The sequence below is a fragment of the Neolamprologus brichardi genome, chromosome 16 (genome assembly GCF_056152115.1).
Source record: "Neolamprologus brichardi isolate AB-2024 chromosome 16, ASM5615211v1, whole genome shotgun sequence".
NCBI classification, from domain to species: Eukaryota; Metazoa; Chordata; class Actinopteri; order Cichliformes; family Cichlidae; genus Neolamprologus; species Neolamprologus brichardi.
Genome location: NC_142119.1, coordinates 7,506,873 through 7,524,120, shown reverse-complemented (window position 1 = coordinate 7,524,120; position 17,248 = coordinate 7,506,873). Strand labels below are relative to the sequence as shown.

Genomic DNA, 17,248 nt, shown 5'->3' with positions numbered 1-17,248 from the left:
TCTGTTGATTCAGATGAGTTCTGCACTGCGGTCCGAGTCATGTTTACCGACCAAAGCCACAGTGTGAAATCCGGAATAACTGCTCTCCAGAACTCCCCTGGCACATTGTTGCTCTGTTCACTTCAAGCAGGAAGTCCAACTGAGGCCGGTCTATTTTTCTCTCTTATTTTTTTATGTGGCAGCAGAATTTTCTGTGTAAATGCTTCATGTACAAAGTCATCGAGGGAATGCAAACACGCCCAGCCTCGCTGTCACTGAGAGCCAGGATTTAAGTCTGTCTCAGCCAATACGTTTAGCACCAGTCTTTGCACCCTGACATGCTGTGAGACACACCTGTGAAAAAAGACCATGCGAGTACCTACTGTATATCCAGCAGCATACGTAATTGCTGAAAATGGCAGAGAAGCAAAACAAACAGATGTGTCAGGGTGTGCACAGCTCATTATACTGCAGCATCCCTCAATGAGCAGCAGTGCACATACTCAACGACATGCGGGGAGGAGCGAATAAATAAGATGATTACTATATATATATAAATGAGCGAGTGAAGACATGCAGCACTGGTAGCGAGCAGATAACTACTGCACAGTTAGAGGTGGAGTTGGGAGGCATCATTGCCATTCAGTGCTGCACACGTGCAGATGTGCAAATCTGAAAAGCAGTCGTGTCTCCCCCCCGCAGCATGTCACTCTCCCAAACAGTCTCATGTTCTTTACAGTGACTAAATAAAACCAAAAGGCAAACAAATCCTCGTGGGACACACAGGCAGAGAAAATACTTTGGAGTGGTGCTGTGTCTAATACTTTCTAGTCTGGTTTCTTCAAAATGGCATTTCTGTTTGAGCTTCACTCTAAAACTCTGGGAGGCTTAAACAGGGGAGATAATGTCTCTTAAGGATTTACTGCCATCTGTTGGCACAGAGGGAAACTGATTATTGGTGGATTGTACACACGCTGCTCTGCTGTGCTTACAGTATGTACTGTAATTCTCTGCACTACACGCATTTGAATAAAACAGCTAACATTACTAGTTCATCCTATGCAGCTTTTTTGTAACTCAGCTGTGAGAGCTAGAGTGTTTGTGATGTGATGACACAATCACTCTGCTTCCAACAAATCCACATGTATAGAGCTAAAATAACTAAAGATCAAACACAAAGAGCTGGACACAAACACATCCTGACCTCTCCTCGTCGTGTGCTAACATTACAATAAGCTTTCTAGACTTTGTGAGATGACTCTTATAATAAATGTGGACCTCCATTTTCATAACATCTTGAATCACCATCTCACTTTCATTCCTACATGCTTGACTGAACCATAATTACCATTTAAAGTGGGACAGGAGTGAAGAGAGATCTTTGTTTGCAGCTCGGGTCACGCATGGCAGCCAGCCGTTCTTGATTGCATGATTAGATAAGGCCAGCCGAGATCAAACAGTGAAAACTTTAGTGCGATCTCAAACACAAGAGCTCAGTTTCTACTTTTCCATGTTTATCTGTGTACATACACATCTTCTAATTGCTCCTTTAATTCACCTTCAACTGCACATGAACGGATACGGCAGTAATGAAAACCATTTATTTGAAAATGTGCGATAAAGGGGAAAAACCCTACAAAGCTAGCGTGCTTGTTACACATGATGTATGGAAAAATCAAAGTTCATTTGCTGTTTATAATGACACGGCTCCATTAACAATAATGGATAAAGAATCTTAAAAACTGGCAACAAATTCAAAGTTGTCACATATCTGAGACGCAAATCAACAGTTTTCACTTCAGAGGACCGAATAAGAGCGATCAAACACAAAGACTGAAACACGCCTTCACATGGTCGAATTTTAAAGGGTATCATGTTTAAAAAAACCAAAACGCTCTGCTTTGTCACATGACAGAGGTTTAAATGTGGCACTCTGATTGGCTCCTGAAGGAGTTTGAAGAATACGAGCATCAAAAAAAACAACCCCATTAAAGCCCTTACATTACAGTCGAACTAGATATGAAGAGGTAGAGAATAGAAAAAGAAAAGAACTAGAGAACAGGCGTCTGTTATAAATTCTTGTACTGCATCTGATTAAAAATACAAATTTCGATGGTTTAATAGGCAGAGGTCTTCAGTCTGCATCCTCCTCCTCCGACTCGGACTCTGAAGGAAAGGAAACATCCGTCACCAGACGCATAAACTCGACGTGCATTTAGTTACTAACATTTGGAGAGACCATAAACACGAGGCGCGCTTTGGGGCATCTCCCATCAGTGGCAGACAGAAACGAGGAGCTTACCTTCCTCTGCGTTCTTGAGCCATTCAACAAACTTTTTCATCTGCTCGAGGAAAACGCTTTTTCCTTTAGCTTGGTGGGCTTCGTTGTACCACTTCAGAATTGCCTCCTCACCCAAGACATCGGCTGGGAGAAAAAAAAAACAAAACAAAAAAAAACACACAAAGATAAAAACAAGAACATAAAACAGAAAAAGAAATCATTTCAACTCGATGCCAACAGCACAGATGCGTCCGCAGGTGCCGGGAAAACAAATGTCACCAGGCAGGTTGATGACATCAATCAAGGCAAAGTTTTGGCTATAATCTCTGGCCATCTGGCATCAGTCGCACAAGCCTGCGTCGCTTCCTGCCGCAAAGTAAACCTCTTTCTCCCTCAAAATGTGAAGGTGGGAACAGGAGCCTTATGGGCATAATTAACTCACCTTTGTAGAGCAGTACGACAATCTTCTGAAAGGCCTTCATGAAGTGGATGTTGTCATAACAGTACTCCTGGATCTTCAGCAGCAGCGTGAGCTCTGAGAGGCCCTGGGAGGTAAAAGCCTTCAACAGCGGGCTGTATTGCTGAGGATGGAAACCAGGGAAAAGCTGGAGTAAGAGTTTTACCACTGTGAAAGTTTGACAGAGTGGGAGGGGGAGATGCTTCTGATTTCTTCCACTACTTCCACTTTGCCTTACTAAATCAATTATCTTCTCTGCTGAGTTCAAAGCCTACAGCAGCGCGGATTTTCTAACATCTCTGAGGCACAATTTAAGAGTGACACCCATACGTTTTTTTAGATCTCTCGGATCGTGTCATAACTGCCGTGGGAGAGAAGAAGAACACGAAGAGCAGAGTGACGCAGGTGTCACCTTTAAGTGTTTGATGGCTTGTTCCGTCACGAGCTCCTCCTTCTTGTTCCACTCCACCGAGCTCATCACGCTGGACCAAATTAGTCCGATCATCGTCTGCTCAGAGATGTTGTTCTTCTTGATTTCCTCTCGGACGTAAGCAATGATCTATAAGATCCAAGCCAAGAGACGGAACAAACGTTACTGACAATGCAGAGCAACCACGGCCGACATTACCTACGAGCACCCTGGCAGGGTACTGAGGTTGGCGGGAGCAGATAATATGTTCAGGCTGAGTGGATTTCAGGAATTTGCCATTGATCCACTGCATCCGTTTCCTCACCATTCCTCAAGACAAAAGGGTGACAGGTCAAGCAGAAAGCAATCTTAAGTGCTACTACACAGCGGTGTGCTGCGAGGAGCGAGTCTGTGTAAAAGAAGATGGAAAAACACGAACACTTACGTCTTTGAGGGGCTCTCCACGTGACATCAGATCCTCAAGCTCCTTCTGCAGCTCTTTGCGAGCACCTATGGACTGCTGGTTCCTGGCAAAGTCGGAAATCTCCTTGAGCCCGGCGTCTGTGAAGTACTTGGAGAAGTGCTCGCAACTCCGCTTGTTGGCTGGGAAAAGTTCCTGCAAATTTACATAATCAAACATTGAAGCAGACCCCATTCATCCGAACAAGCCTTCATCAGCAATTAGGAGGTCTTTGGTGCAGTAGCTGCTGTGACTGCCACAATAGTTTGAAACTATTCAATTTATGCAGAGCCGTAATTAAGCAGTCATATTTACAATACGCAGACAGGCCGCTGAGCGGCATGGGGAAACGCCGCTGAGCCTAAGCCTCGTAGAGATGTTGTAGCGAAGATGTCGTTCTCACCATAAGCCTGTTGTCCATGCCAACCTTTCGAAGACTGGCAGCAACCGAGTTGATGTCCTTTTCAGAAAGCCAGGATTTGAAGAGTTTTACAGCAAAGCAAGGCGAAACACCTGAACAAATGCACAAAAATGTGAGTCAGCTGTTACTGACAGACCTGCCAGGATAAAGAAAGTCAAAGTAATCCGCCGGTAAACACAACACCGAGGCTCTTAACTGGAAAAATGCCACAAACAAGAAAACATTCAAGTTGGGACCAACGGGTAAATCAAATAAACATCTGCATCTACAAGATAAATAAATAAAAGTGTATGATGATCAAAAAGGTAAAACCATCACCATCCGTCGGGTCCTTTCAAAGAGCGCAGCAGTGGATTCTGACGGATTAACACATCACATTTATTAGCTGTTGTGTTTGTGGTTAATCTCTTCTTCTGGTACAACAGAGACAACCGGCTGACAACGCCCACTCAAAGCAAAGCTTCACAGCACCATCTGCACCTTTTACTGCATTACACATTAATAATACTAGCATGTAACAAGAGCACTTATTTGCACTGAAATTACCATTACTCCATTACTCTGAAGCTTCTTTTAAAATTCCCTTGTCCTTAGGGGGGCTGTGAATGGAAAATATTAAGCATTCACTTCATGCACGTGTAAAATGTAGTAACGTAACGCAGGCGCATCTTTCTAGTATGACTGACCACGCAGCTGCTATCAGCATGCACAACTATGCAAACTCTGTGTCAGAGGGACAGACGTTAGGTATCTCTGTGTGTAGCCTGCTTGTTTTCTACTTTAAGTCCACTGTGTGACCAATTACATTGACTTTGGTTACTCAGGGGTGAACAGCTTTTTTAGAAAATATTTTATAATTTAACTATATTTGTAAACAAAGAGTGGAGCAGACAGTCCTGAAGCAGATGTTTGACACAGCTGCTTTAATGGAGATTCCCCAAATGTTTTCTTTGTGTGTTTAGTTATTTTAAACACTCGACTTCCCATCGCTGACTTTCTTTCAGGAAAAAAAAGGGAGAAAATGGATTCAAATGTGACTGATGGCAAGTAAATGACGAGAGAAAGAACAACTTCCACAACTCAAATGGGAGGATAACATTGCAGTGACAATGTTTAATATTAAAAGTTTAATAATTTAGTTCCACTCATTGAGCGTCGTTTCGGCCCTGCTGAATGAGCAAAATGTGAGATTTCTGCAGCATTTTTTCCCCCTGATTAATCCCAGCAGCTGAAAACAGACACGTCTGCAGGCATCAAAGGCTTTTCCATAGTCTCTGACTGAAATGAAAGCCTACATACTGTCAACACTCGTTTGCATGACTGCCCGTCCCTCTGCTACTTCTACATTAATACCTGCAAAGCATTCAGGCTGTCCAGATAAAGCAAACAGTGTGTGTACCGGTCCTTAAAATGTCTGATAAATGGTGGATCGGGGAGAGAAACCGTGAACATAATTCTGCACACAGACAGAGTATTAAAGCCGAGTACCTTCTTTGACCAAATTCTCATTGAAGAGGCTGCTGAGAATGGATGCAGAGATGTTCCCGTTGGCCAGCAGAATCCCTGTTAGCATGGCCAGCTTGTTGCGCTCAGACTCTGTGAAACCCTTGAGAAACAGCAGCAGCTGTAAAACAGTAAACATGCAGGCTGAACCACAGTAAAGGCAAAACTGTACTCGTTATATTTTAAACTGAAACAAACTGCTCAAGATTTCAGCTATGCAGAGAAACAAACCTTTTTGATCTCCTCTTCAAATCCCTTCTCCAAGTATTTGTAGCGCCTAATGAGCTTGTTAAAGACCTAAAGGGGGAAAAATTGCTTTATTATCCATAAAAACATATGGATATTAAAACGTGAACTGAACACAGTGGTATTCACCTGTGCATATGCCTGCATGGTCTCCATGTCCTCTTGTGCTTTGAAGAGACAGAACTCTGTACAGGTCATGTCGTCTGACAGCGTACCCCCGGGGGCTGAAATTAAACATTCATGTCTTAGGCGCTTCACATGTTTCACCTCTGCTGATCACTGTATCAACATCAATACAAAAACAGGGGGGGGACACTTATGCACGCCAGTATTAACCTGGGGGACACATTTTATTACCATGGTATAATGCAAAGGTAAAAGAAGTGCCAATCCTGCAACTCACCCAGCATTCCACCAGCCACCAGGATGTCGAACAAAGTCTCGGCATAGCGTCGGTAGTCAAGCTTTGCACCAGAGGCATCAAGGAACTTTGCGACAGCTTCCAAATCAGTGCCAGTTTGGTTCAGACCCTGTACAATGCTCTCCTGAAACTGGGAAGGGTCAAACCTCTCCTTTTCATCTGTGCAAAACAAACAAAAAGACAAATTAGTTCAGTTCATTCTTATTTCAAATGTATACATTCAGCATCATTTTGTGATATTGTTCCATTATTTTGTTTGAAAGGGAGTAGGCAGAAGTATACACTTGTTTGGCCCTACCCCCACAAATTTTACATCTCATTCATTTAGTTTTCTTTTAGTCTTAAACAAACAAATAGTGAAACAAAAGCAAAACAAAAATCATCACAATATAGTTACTTTCATATAATAAAAGTCAGAATATGTAAATTAGCAGATTCACAAAGAAACAAATAAACCAAAACATCCCAATTACCGTCCTGGGTTAACCCCATTTTCTTCATTCTTAAATTTGTTTTTTATATTTTAGTTTAAACTGGTATATGTTGTTGCTTTCTTTTATTTCTCATGTTTATTTCTTATGAACTTTGCTCTTATCTGCAGCTACCTGATGGATCAACAACAGCACAAGCAAGAGTGGCTCACAAACTGGTTTTACCATGTACTTTGTAAACTACCTCAGTCTCACAAGAGAGCTCTCTGCAGGCATCTGGGCAGTCCTCAGATTAGAGCAGACAGCGAATGCACCACGTCTGCTCAGCCATAAAAACAGCTTCAGTTTTACATCAGCCAAGTGAGGCCTGCAGTTCTTTAGATGTTGTTCTGGGTTTGTCTGTGACCTCCTGGATAAATCGCTTATGTGCTCTTGGAGCCATTTTGGTAGGCCGGTTGCTCCTGTGAAGGTTCACCACGGTTCCAGGTTTTCTTCACGTTGCTGATGGCTCTCACTGTGATTCACTTGAGTCCCAGAGCCTTACAAACGTCTCTGTAACCTTCTCCAGCCTGAGAGATGTCAGCGACTTTGTTTATCAGCTGTTTCTTCAGCTCATGGCATGATGGCTTTTATTTAAGCCTGCTTCACTTACCAGACAGCTTCTATATAAATGGGTGGTGGGCGATCGTGGCTCAAGAGTTGGGAGTTTGTCTTGTAATCGGAAGGTTGCCGGTTCAAGCCCCGGCTCGGACAGTCTCGGTCGTTGTGTCCTTGGGCAAGACACTTCACCTACCGCCTACTGGTGATGGCCAGAGGGGCTGATTGCCTCACTTCTGTCAGGGCAGCTGTGGCTACAACTGTAGCTGCCTCCACCAGTGTGTGAATGTGAGAGTGAATGAATAGTGGAATTGTAAAGCGTTTTGAGGGTCTCGAAATGAAAAGTTATTTAAAACTATATAAATGCAATCCATTAAACAATTTCTTGGTTCAGCAGATCTGGCGGTGTGGCTAGTGAAGCTGAACTTCACTAGATTTCATTTAAAAAAAGAAAAAAGGGGGGACTCAGTTCAGATTTTTGGCATGATGAAGAGCCAAAAGTCTTTTAAATATTACATATATTTTTTTCATATTAAGTATTTGTTCCCAGTTACAAAAGGCTGGCAGAGAATGTAAAAGATTAAAAACATAGGCACTAAAATAAAATAGAATAGAATTGAATCAGAATTGAAAAATGTCATTGGTTATCTGCAAGATTTTTTTGTTTTAATTATGGCATCAAGATTGGCGTCAATCCAGGATTTCACAATCTGTGCTTTTCCATTGCTGGTAGCATGAAAAGCTACAGGGAGGACAGGCGGGCGTGATCTGTATATCTTGATGAAACCACCTGTGTTTAATGTGACCAAAACAAACTGATGCTTGGCGGTTTCTCACCTCTTTTCCGAGTTTTGAAACGCTGGCCTGTTAGCGTAGGCTTCTGCTGCCTTTGATTACTCATAAAAACACTCTGCAAGACAAACACAAATGAGCTCAGTGTGAGGAAACAACAATGGAAATAACTCCACTCGGATCCGTCCGCACAGTTCCACCCATGCATAATCAAATCTGCATGAATCATACAAATGTTGTGTGCATGTGGGAGCGCAACGTGCAACAAGCCAGATGTTAGCCACCCCCATTATTTGTTTGGGAGGGAAGGGCAGAGGCTGGTATGAGCCTTCACCCCTGGGGATGTATACACACACATATACTCGTACAGGTATAAACAACAATGCTATTTACCATAAATGTTAGCGGTAACCACCGTTATTAGCATCGTCCACGTCACCATGCGTGCTAAATGTACGAGCAGCAGTGCATGCACAGCACCATACGAGGACATTTGTCTACCTTCGTTCATTGTCATGACACAAATCTATAAAAACAGCACTTTACTCTGTACATATTATAAATATCACCCCAAAAAAGGCCAGCTGTGACTGTCTGATACAAAGCCGAGCGAGCCAACTCTCGATATCTGACTTCAGATAACACAATAACACTGGGGCAGTGCTAGCTTGCTGCTAACTATAATCCATTTTCCTTCCGCAGTGTCGCAGTAAACTGAACTCCTGCGAGCAGCGCTCGGCTCCACAAAGAGAAAAAATTAGTCAGAAACTCACCGAAATCCTCTGTAAGAACAAAAACAGTCCGTGACAAAGAAACTAGTATAACTGGACTCCAGTACAACCAGTTCTAGGGAAGAGGAAGCTGTTGACGTAACCGCGCGTGCGCACTAACCCAGTCTATTTGGGTCGCCACACTTGACTGAAGAGCGAAATTTAAGCGGTTAAAACCAAATAAATAACCGCCGTGAATGCAGTGATACTGCATGTCTTCTCTGGATGCAACGCAGGAGTGAGTGATATTTAAAAGAAAATCTGGTTTAAACCCCAAATACCGTAAAGTCCGAATCTGTAAATCAGTACAAGAAGAGACAAACACCCCCCAACAAAATCACAAATATGAGTTTCCTGTGCACAGAGAGCGACTTTAACCATTAAACTTGGCCCAGAGTTTCATTAAAAGCTCGTCAAATCGTCGTTGCTATGTAGTATTAAGACACAGGAGGGGGGTATTGTGCTGTCGGGTGGATGGAGTGTCTGTCTATATATAACGATGAAGGAAAACTTTAATGTTGCTTCACACTCACCTCGTAAATCTTTGTTATATTCCCAAAGTCGTGTGGGAACTTCTTCAAACAAGTTTGGCCAACTATAACCTAACCAGTTCGCCTTTTTACAGTTATTTATGTGAGAATAATTTAACAAATCATAATACCGCATAATGAAAATTCACTTTTAAACAATCAAAGTCCAGTTTACTTTTTTAAAATCCTTCCAACGCTCAATGTCTCTGCAGCAAACCGCCTCTTTTCTCCGCACAGGAGCCATGGAGCAGTTAAAACAGTTCACGTTGCCTGAATGTTTAGTTAGTAAATATGAGGAGGAAGCAGCTCGCTGTTTGCTTTTTGAATGGATGTTTCGTTACACTATTATGTGAGTGGACAAAAGATGAAGTGGCATTGTTTCCGACGACACCTGAAGGCACCACCTCCCAGCGCTGGAGGTGATTAGGGGACTCACTGGACGAGCTGACTAGCCCAGAGCCGCCTCTCCAGCCACTCCCTACGCCCGGCAGTTTCTGCGCTCTCAAGTCCATCAGAGCTCCATTCAAAGTGCTGAGATTCGGATGAGAGCCTCTTCCAGCCTCATCCAATACAGGCAGACACTAGTTAACCCAAAGACAGCAGGGAAGGGCTTCAGGAGCCTCTCCTAACTTGGAGAATCATCCCGGGATCTTTTTTTTCTTGTCCGTAGAGTGGATTTAGGAAAAGAGGGAGCAACTTCCACAGAGGTAAAGCGGTAAGTTGTTCTGGAAGTGTAAAGCTTTTTTCTTCTCCGTTGGTTCTGGTTTATCGCTGTTACATTTTCGGAAACTCTTCAAAAGTTAACTTTTCATTTCTTTAGATCGCCTGCTTCCCAACTCATTCATTCCTCCCCTCTTCGTGCAGGAGGGGGGTTGGGGGATACATATATACGTTTTTATTTTTTGTGTCCGTTTCTCTCTTTCTCTCTGTGTGTTTCTTACTTTTCTATGACTTGGAGGAGAAAGCGCTGGAGGGATTTAGTTTAATGTCTCTTTCTTGCTGCAAACCGCGGCTCATTCAGCAGTATTCCTGAAAACCGTTGTCGCTAATTGCCTACATCTGCGGGCAAGAACCGTCTTTGTGGCTGAGCGGAGCCAGAAACCCACTGCAGACCCTGAACCAGTGGACAGCAAGCTTCAAACGAGCGTTTTCAGGTGCTGCTGTCACCAAACGTTCAGCTCTGTGTGTGAAATGGCAGATTTAATGACCCATGCAGAGGACGATGAAACTCTGGAATCATTTAAAGTTTTTTTTCCATAAAATTATCCTTGCATTGCCCGCTCTATGATCTGTGGAAATACCTGGATTAAAGGTATACAGAGACGGATCAATGTGAGATTAAATCCTGGATAAAGTGGGTGAAGGTGGGCTTAGCCCTCAGTGCGCCCCCGGTTTCAAGAGGTCATAATGTTGCTGACTGGAAAACATTTCTGCTCAGCATGGATAAAAGTCATCTCTGAGGAACATCCCAAAGTTCCTCCTGGACAAAGTGTTTGTTTTGTGCCGGAGTCTGCTGTGGGTTGGGAACCAGCCTGGAACTCGTAGAAGAAGTGAAATACCTCATAGGAAGGAAAAACAGTTGCTTTAGGGAGAAAAGCTGCTTGGGGTGCTGCTTCCCTTAGCACATCTGTAAATATAGTTCTGTGCCACAGAAGCTGGAAATGAGTGTTAATGGAACAGTCAAGTCCAAACAATGAGCAACTGTTGCTTCACTGCCTTTGATGCAAAGTTGTTTTTAATTCCCGTCTTTTCTTTTTTTCCCCAACTCCTAATTCCACTGGTGAACTTGGTGTCCCAAGAGGATCAGATAAGACCTTTTAAAAGAAGAAGAAAAAAAAAATTGGTATCTTTCCCTTTGTGGGTTGCCACAAATATGTCCCACCTCTTTTGGCCAGATTCTCAGTTGGGAAACCAGATGGGAACTTTATTACCCGCACTGATCAAACAAACAGTGATGTAAGCTGAGTGTGAGAGGTAGTGTGTGGTAAGCCTTCAGAGCTGTAAGAAAGACTCCTGGAAAGGAAAGTAACAACCGTTTAGCTCAGCTGGAGTAGGGCTGCGTGTCGGCCATTGGAGTTGCTCTGCTCAGCGTGAGCTTGTTGGGCAGCTTGCATCAAGTTGCCACAGTTTTGTAACATGTGCCAAAAGCCTCTTTATGAACACTGTGGGGCGGGATGCTGTGGCCTAATGCAGAATGGATGGCAGTTCAAAGTCCCCCAGCCAGCGCCATGGTAATGAATGGTGTTTACACTTCCCTGCCTGTGCAACCCGGTGTAGTGTGGCGTGTGCTTGTGTTAACCATGCATCAGCTGTGATAGACGGAGGCCTGCATGCTCCGCTGCCTTCAGCAGCCTCTCGTGCAGGGTGGGGATCTGAACGTTTGAAGCATTAAAAGTTCCACATCCAGGTTACGGCCTCATCAGCATGGTGACAAATTGGAAGCCCATTGTGATTTTTCTCCCATTTTTGCTTTAGGTGGGGAGTTTTTTTTTCTTTCACACTTCATCTTGAGTTTACTGTCCTAACAAAGAACTATTCTCAGTGCCGTGCAACTCTGAGAACTTTCCACCCATTTGACTTCGCGGCTTAAACTTCACTTCCTCAGTTTCCCAGAGGAGCCAGAGTAATAATGCCATACGTCTTTATTTCTCACTGCTTCATCAAGTCCGCTGCAGCTGCTTTCCCCATTCTCTTATTATAAAGGGAAGCAGACAACACTAAAGCAGCTAACTCAGAGCAGCCTGCAGGACGGTATATGAAAGTGCTGCCGTTCTCCTGTGCGCCTTTTATTTAATGCCCAGTAAGTGCTTATTTCAATACTGATTGAGTGCTCACGCTGAGGTTTAACCCTGATGATAAAGTAATAGTAGTTGATCACAATAAATGCAAAAAGTAGAAAATCTTTAAAAGAGTTTTTCTTTAAATCTGCTCCATCGTAAGATAACTTTTTATTGTCCTTGCACAGTCACGTTGGCACTAAGCACAACTAAACACAGTAAACTTCAGAGTGGATAAAGTTAGGATGCCAGTGCTCTGTGTTGTTTAGTTCGGTTGTAACTGCCATTTTTCTTGTGATGAAATTTGAAACGGTCTGTAAAGGCTGGTCCGGTTCACCTGGTCAGTGCACTGTGTGTGAGTCACACCGAGCTCTTGCAGCGCTGACCTTTTGAAGGAGCAGAAACTACTGAATAAAGTCCTCTATCGGAGCTTATTATCTGCACCGTTTACTTTTATTTTCGCTTCTGTTGGAATTAAAATGAATAATGATTTCCAGACACTCCCGACTTCTCGGAGAATGTTGCAGATACTTCTTTTTAAGCTGTGTGAACGTCTTGTCTCATTAATAAACGAGCTGAGCTTCAAAGCTTACAGATGGTTCGTTGGGAAGTTTGGAAGCAGCGCAAGCTGCAGAGATTTATTTAAATAACTTTAAGTACAACAGAAAGAAAACTTCAGTGGGGCTGAGATCACAGCAAACGAACGCAAAAACCCAACTTCAGGAAGTCTCTCGTGGTATTACCAGAACTTTGGCTGCTTGTGTCATGAACATGTAAAGCCCCATTGCTCATAAGAAGAAGCTGACTCCTCCAGTTCTCAGGATTTGTGGAGTAAATATTGTGTAATACTTTGTCATCTTGATTTCCAGATACAGGCCTGCTTCTTGCCTGACTGAACGTCCTCATGTCTGCCTGCACTTTGGGCTGTATTGTAAATAAAGAACAGCATTTGTGTGTGTGCCGCAGGTTCATCTTTGATGGACCTGGATTGTGCGTTCGGAGCTAATGGGGTCACATTTGTGAGATCTCCTGTTTATCATCTAGTGTAAGATTCAGTTTCAGCGTCTGTGCTGTCACAGCGGCTATGGACCGTCGGCGTGCCGAGCTTTCCTCACACAGATCTGCACCTGGAGTGTTGGGGACCCAGGAATTCCAGTTCAGTTTCCAGGCAGCTGCTTGTGTTGAGCTCCTGTAAACCTCGCTGCATTGTCCTGCCCTGCTCTCTGGCACGGCCCCATGCCACGCTGCTGCTCCATTAGGGAGGGCTTTAATGTCCATCAGCGCCATCAGCGTGCCATGTTGTGACTTTTCTGTGACAAAGCTAGACTGATCTGCGGGAAATTTTACAGAGTATTATGCTGCATAATGGATGTTTATTATCATCTGTTCAATGCCACTCTATTCCCAAACATTTGCTCCAAAAGCAGCGTCACGAGACCTGTGCCTGCGATTATATCAGAAGCCACAATGCAGAGCCTAATTGGTCGACTTTCCTGAAAATACTGACATTTTCAAACCGTTACAGGTTTCTCAGCAGCGAGTTCACTGGCTCCGCTGTGTCTCCAGTATTGTCACTATTTGTGTTTTGCATGCCTGTGAGTGCCTGCACGGCTGTTGACCTTTGTTTGGACTCGTTTTTCTCACTGAAGGGCAGAAAAAACATCAGGACCTGTAAATATTAAATGTGCTTCTAATGGTGATTTTTGTATTCATGTTTCCCCCTTAGCGTGATCTGACTGAGAAATCTAGGTCAATGTCAGAGGCACAAAGTAGAGCACATCTCATATTATTGCTGCGACATGCATTACTATCAGATCTCAGATGATAAAATCTCTCACGTGTGTTTTTATTTTTCTGTACAGAAACTTTGCTCGTTCTTAATGCAGCACTTTAATCGGATGGACTCGTAGATGAAATTCTGATTTAGAAATGAATTCTGACAGTTGTGTCAGAGGCGGCGTGGAGTCGTGGGTGTGCTCTATCTGCTCTGCACATCAAGCTTCATGCTGCACTAACAAGCAGGGGTTAAGGCAGTGCCGCTGGATGGCTTTGAGTCTGCAGCACGTCACCGACAGCTGATGATGAGTCATGAAACGTCGCCATCCCGAGACGTTTTAGTAAAAAGTGGTTATTAGGCTTTGATTAGCAAATCACTCAAAGTCCTCGTGTTACATCTGCAGTAACGTCCTCGCTGAGCTCCAACTGTGGGAGACTTTAAGTTTTGATGTTTTTGGTTTAATACGCCAAATTGAAATGATGTGTGATCACAGCCACGTGCTGCACACAGGCGCTGTGCCAGTGTGAGCGCGCTCAGTAAAGGTGACTGTGTGACATACAGCCTTGCTGCATCGCTGATCTAGATTTGAGATTTATGACAGCTAAACCATACCGGGGCGTTTGATGCTTGCCTCCTAAACATGCGAAATTCAAAAAGCACCAGAGAGAGAGAAAGTGACAAAGCGGGGCACTACTAATCCGGTTACTCCGAGGAAATTGGCAGAGGTTAATACGAGGTCATTCAGGTTTAGGCTGATTAAATCAGTGTGTTGTTTATATCAACCACAATTTTAAAAACTCTTCTTTTTTTTTTTGCCCTTTATCTGTGACAAACCACAAAAGTCAGTGTTTTTCGTTTTTATCAGTATAGATGATATAAGTTTTATCCCCCATTTCTCTCCCACACAGCAGTAAGGATAATCCCAAGAGTTTAATCAAAGCTGTCAGGTTTTCTCTCTTGGATCTAGTACAACATTTAGCAGCAGGCAGCAATTCCCATTAATGGGATTTTTGTCACAGGCTGCCTGGAAGCTACTTCTAAATGTGGGGTAGTGGGTTATCAGCAGAGGGGACGAGGATGTCCAAGATGCAGACAGATGCCACATTTTTGGCACTCAGGCAGCATTATCTCTCAGGTCAACATGAGGCGTCAGCATCTGCTTTTGCTCAGAACGAATAAGCTCCCCGCTTTAAACACTCGTGTTTAGTAGCAGACTTTCAGTGTGGCGTGGCTTTCCACTCACTGCCATGACCGACCGGGCAATCAGTTTGCAGTAGATGAGTATTTAACTGGTTTGGTGTAATTGGTTTGACTAATATTGATTGTTGCAGGCTAGTACAAAATCCCCGATGCTCTGGATGTTCAGTAATTACAGGGCAGCTATTAGGTGTTTTGTAAACTTTGGTTTATTTACACGTGCAGGCTTTAGGAAGTCTGCTCCTCTCTAAAATGTGGAAATGATCCAAAATGATATTTATTGATTTGAAAAGCGCCGAGTGCTGCAGCAGAGCGGCTGCATTATAAAGTCCTACATATAAGCAGCATATGGGCTGAGATCACAGAACAACTGACTGCTGTTTTTTATGCCTCCAAAGAATTTTGCAACTGTTTCAAATGTAAGTAATTATATTTTTAAAGTGCGCTGCAAACCACCCGAGCAGCTGGTCCTTTGAGCCATCACTGGGGCTGCTTTGGCACGAGGCCATCAGGCCAAGAGGAAGTAACCTACTTATGAAATATATATACTTAAGTAATCACATATTTCTCCCCTTACTGGAGCCTTCTAAACCGAGATGGGGTTGATGACATCATTAGAGGCATTTCAAATGTCTTGGTTTCCTAAATAATTCTTCATCCATCATCGTTTTTTTCTTTTCAGTCTTTAAAAGTTGTCTCCATGCTGAGTGTGAGAGGGAGTGCTGCTGGAAACCGACTCCTGCCTGCTGCTAAGAACTGGGCAGCTTCTTTATGGGCCAATAATAGTGTGCCCTGCGGGGGAACACAAGCCAGGGAAAAAGTGAAATAGAAGTCTCCAGTTTTTTCCAGAAAGTCGTGCTGTTCTTACGCTGCAGCTAAAAGTCGGTTTGACAGCTGAAAAATCGTTTTTTTCCTTCTTTTTTGGTGAAATATCCGCCCCTTCCTTTTCCGCACCTCCAACAGTTTCCAGTCACGTATCAGCCCTCGGATCCACGGTTGAAGATGCGTCTGTGTCCGTGAGGCACAACGATATTGTTTCTGTGTTTTGAGTGTCAGACGTTGCCTCGTTTTCGGGCTGCTTCTGATTGCCACCCACGACACTTCACTCATTCCCAATGCTGTCTAAAACATCACAGTGCATCATGCCCCTGTCATATTTTCATTTGCTTCAGAGCACGATCCGTTCTGATTATTCAGAAAGAGACGTCTGTCCTACCAGCGAACAATAGACGACTGCATGGCCTCATCTATTGGTCTTGTGTGGGCAGTCTGTCACAACAGCAGACATTAGGTTTTTGGTGCAGCAAAGCCCTGAATGCATCCCAGGCCCCTCTTTTATCTCCAGCCCTATGGCGTTAGGATTACTCTCCCAAAGGAGACTGGACTGAAAACTGCCAGCCGCAGCACTGTCTTTGTCACAGCCGGGATTCTTTTTCAGCCCGAATATTATATCACAGCAAGCAAAGCAGCACAGGGAAAAAGTACAATTCTCCATTGGAGTTCATGGGACTCGTACGAAACCCCAAAACAGAAGGAGACTCCAGCTGAGCAGACACCCACAAGTCAGGGGCAAAGTTGCTTAGTTATGTAAGTTTCTATGGGACATTCTCGCATGCCACAGGGGAGAAGGAGAGACCTATTAGCCAATCAAAAGGCCCCGCTCCGCCTCTGGAGGCAAACTCTGGCCTTCCACACATGTGTACCCCTGCACTGAGTTTATTTACATTGGCTAAGTTTAGGACTGTTTGTTTTCTAACGAGAGGATGCCTCTGAAGAGTTTGCTGGAACACGATGCACACAAAGACAAAAAGAGGATCTGATAGGAGACACAAGGCTGATGCATTCAGTGAAAACATGCAGTTCTGTGCTTCATGCACACTTTACGATATAAAGGCCCACCAGGATTACTCCAGAGCCTTCCCCTCTTTCTAAATGAGTCTCTAATGTATGTTTCCTTCTTATATCCTTGCAGGGGGGGACGACTACAGCCAAGATGGAGGTGAAGACGTCACTTCTAGACAATATGATTGGGGTCGGTGACATGGTCCTCCTGGAGCCCCTCTCGGAGGACTCCTTCCTTGGCAACCTGAAGAAGCGCTTTGACCACAGTGAGATCTATGTAAGTCTGCTGCTTCCTACTTTAACAAGGCTTAATAACACTGACTTCAGATAACGTGGAGAAAAAGACGGGCTCAGTAGC

General features: G+C 43.8%; 2 protein-coding genes across 6 annotated transcripts in view; one reads left to right on the top strand and one right to left on the bottom strand.

The window, feature by feature from the left end:
- Positions 1 to 1,558: 1,558 nt before the first annotated feature.
- On the bottom strand, positions 1,559 to 8,921 carry LOC102781664 (eIF5-mimic protein 2-A-like). The gene is made up of 12 exons (XM_006793648.3): positions 8,771 to 8,921; positions 8,043 to 8,115; positions 6,160 to 6,336; positions 5,886 to 5,980; positions 5,742 to 5,807; positions 5,496 to 5,631; positions 3,990 to 4,099; positions 3,572 to 3,742; positions 3,130 to 3,276; positions 2,703 to 2,841; positions 2,282 to 2,404; positions 1,559 to 2,145 (listed from the first exon to the last, which is right to left on the bottom strand). The coding sequence occupies exons 2-12, from the start codon at positions 8,104 to 8,106 to the stop codon at positions 2,114 to 2,116; spliced, it is 1,260 nt and encodes a 419-aa protein (XP_006793711.1). The 5' UTR covers positions 8,107 to 8,115; positions 8,771 to 8,921; the 3' UTR covers positions 1,559 to 2,113.
- Positions 8,922 to 9,558: 637 nt separating this feature from the next.
- The window catches only part of myo1b (myosin IB), a 54,417-nt gene continuing 46,727 nt past the window's right edge, over positions 9,559 to 17,248 (top strand). For 3 of the 5 annotated variants that reach the window (XM_087829601.1, XM_006793650.3, XM_006793649.3), the window contains exons 1-2: positions 9,560 to 10,012; positions 17,021 to 17,167. In XM_087829601.1, coding sequence (XP_087685727.1) covers positions 17,042 to 17,167 — 126 coding nt within the window. In that variant the 5' untranslated portion in view covers positions 9,560 to 10,012; positions 17,021 to 17,041. Of the gene's footprint in view, positions 10,013 to 17,020; positions 17,168 to 17,248 lie in introns of all 5 variants that reach the window. The other 2 variants (XM_087829598.1, XM_087829599.1) reach the window with 2 other exon arrangements.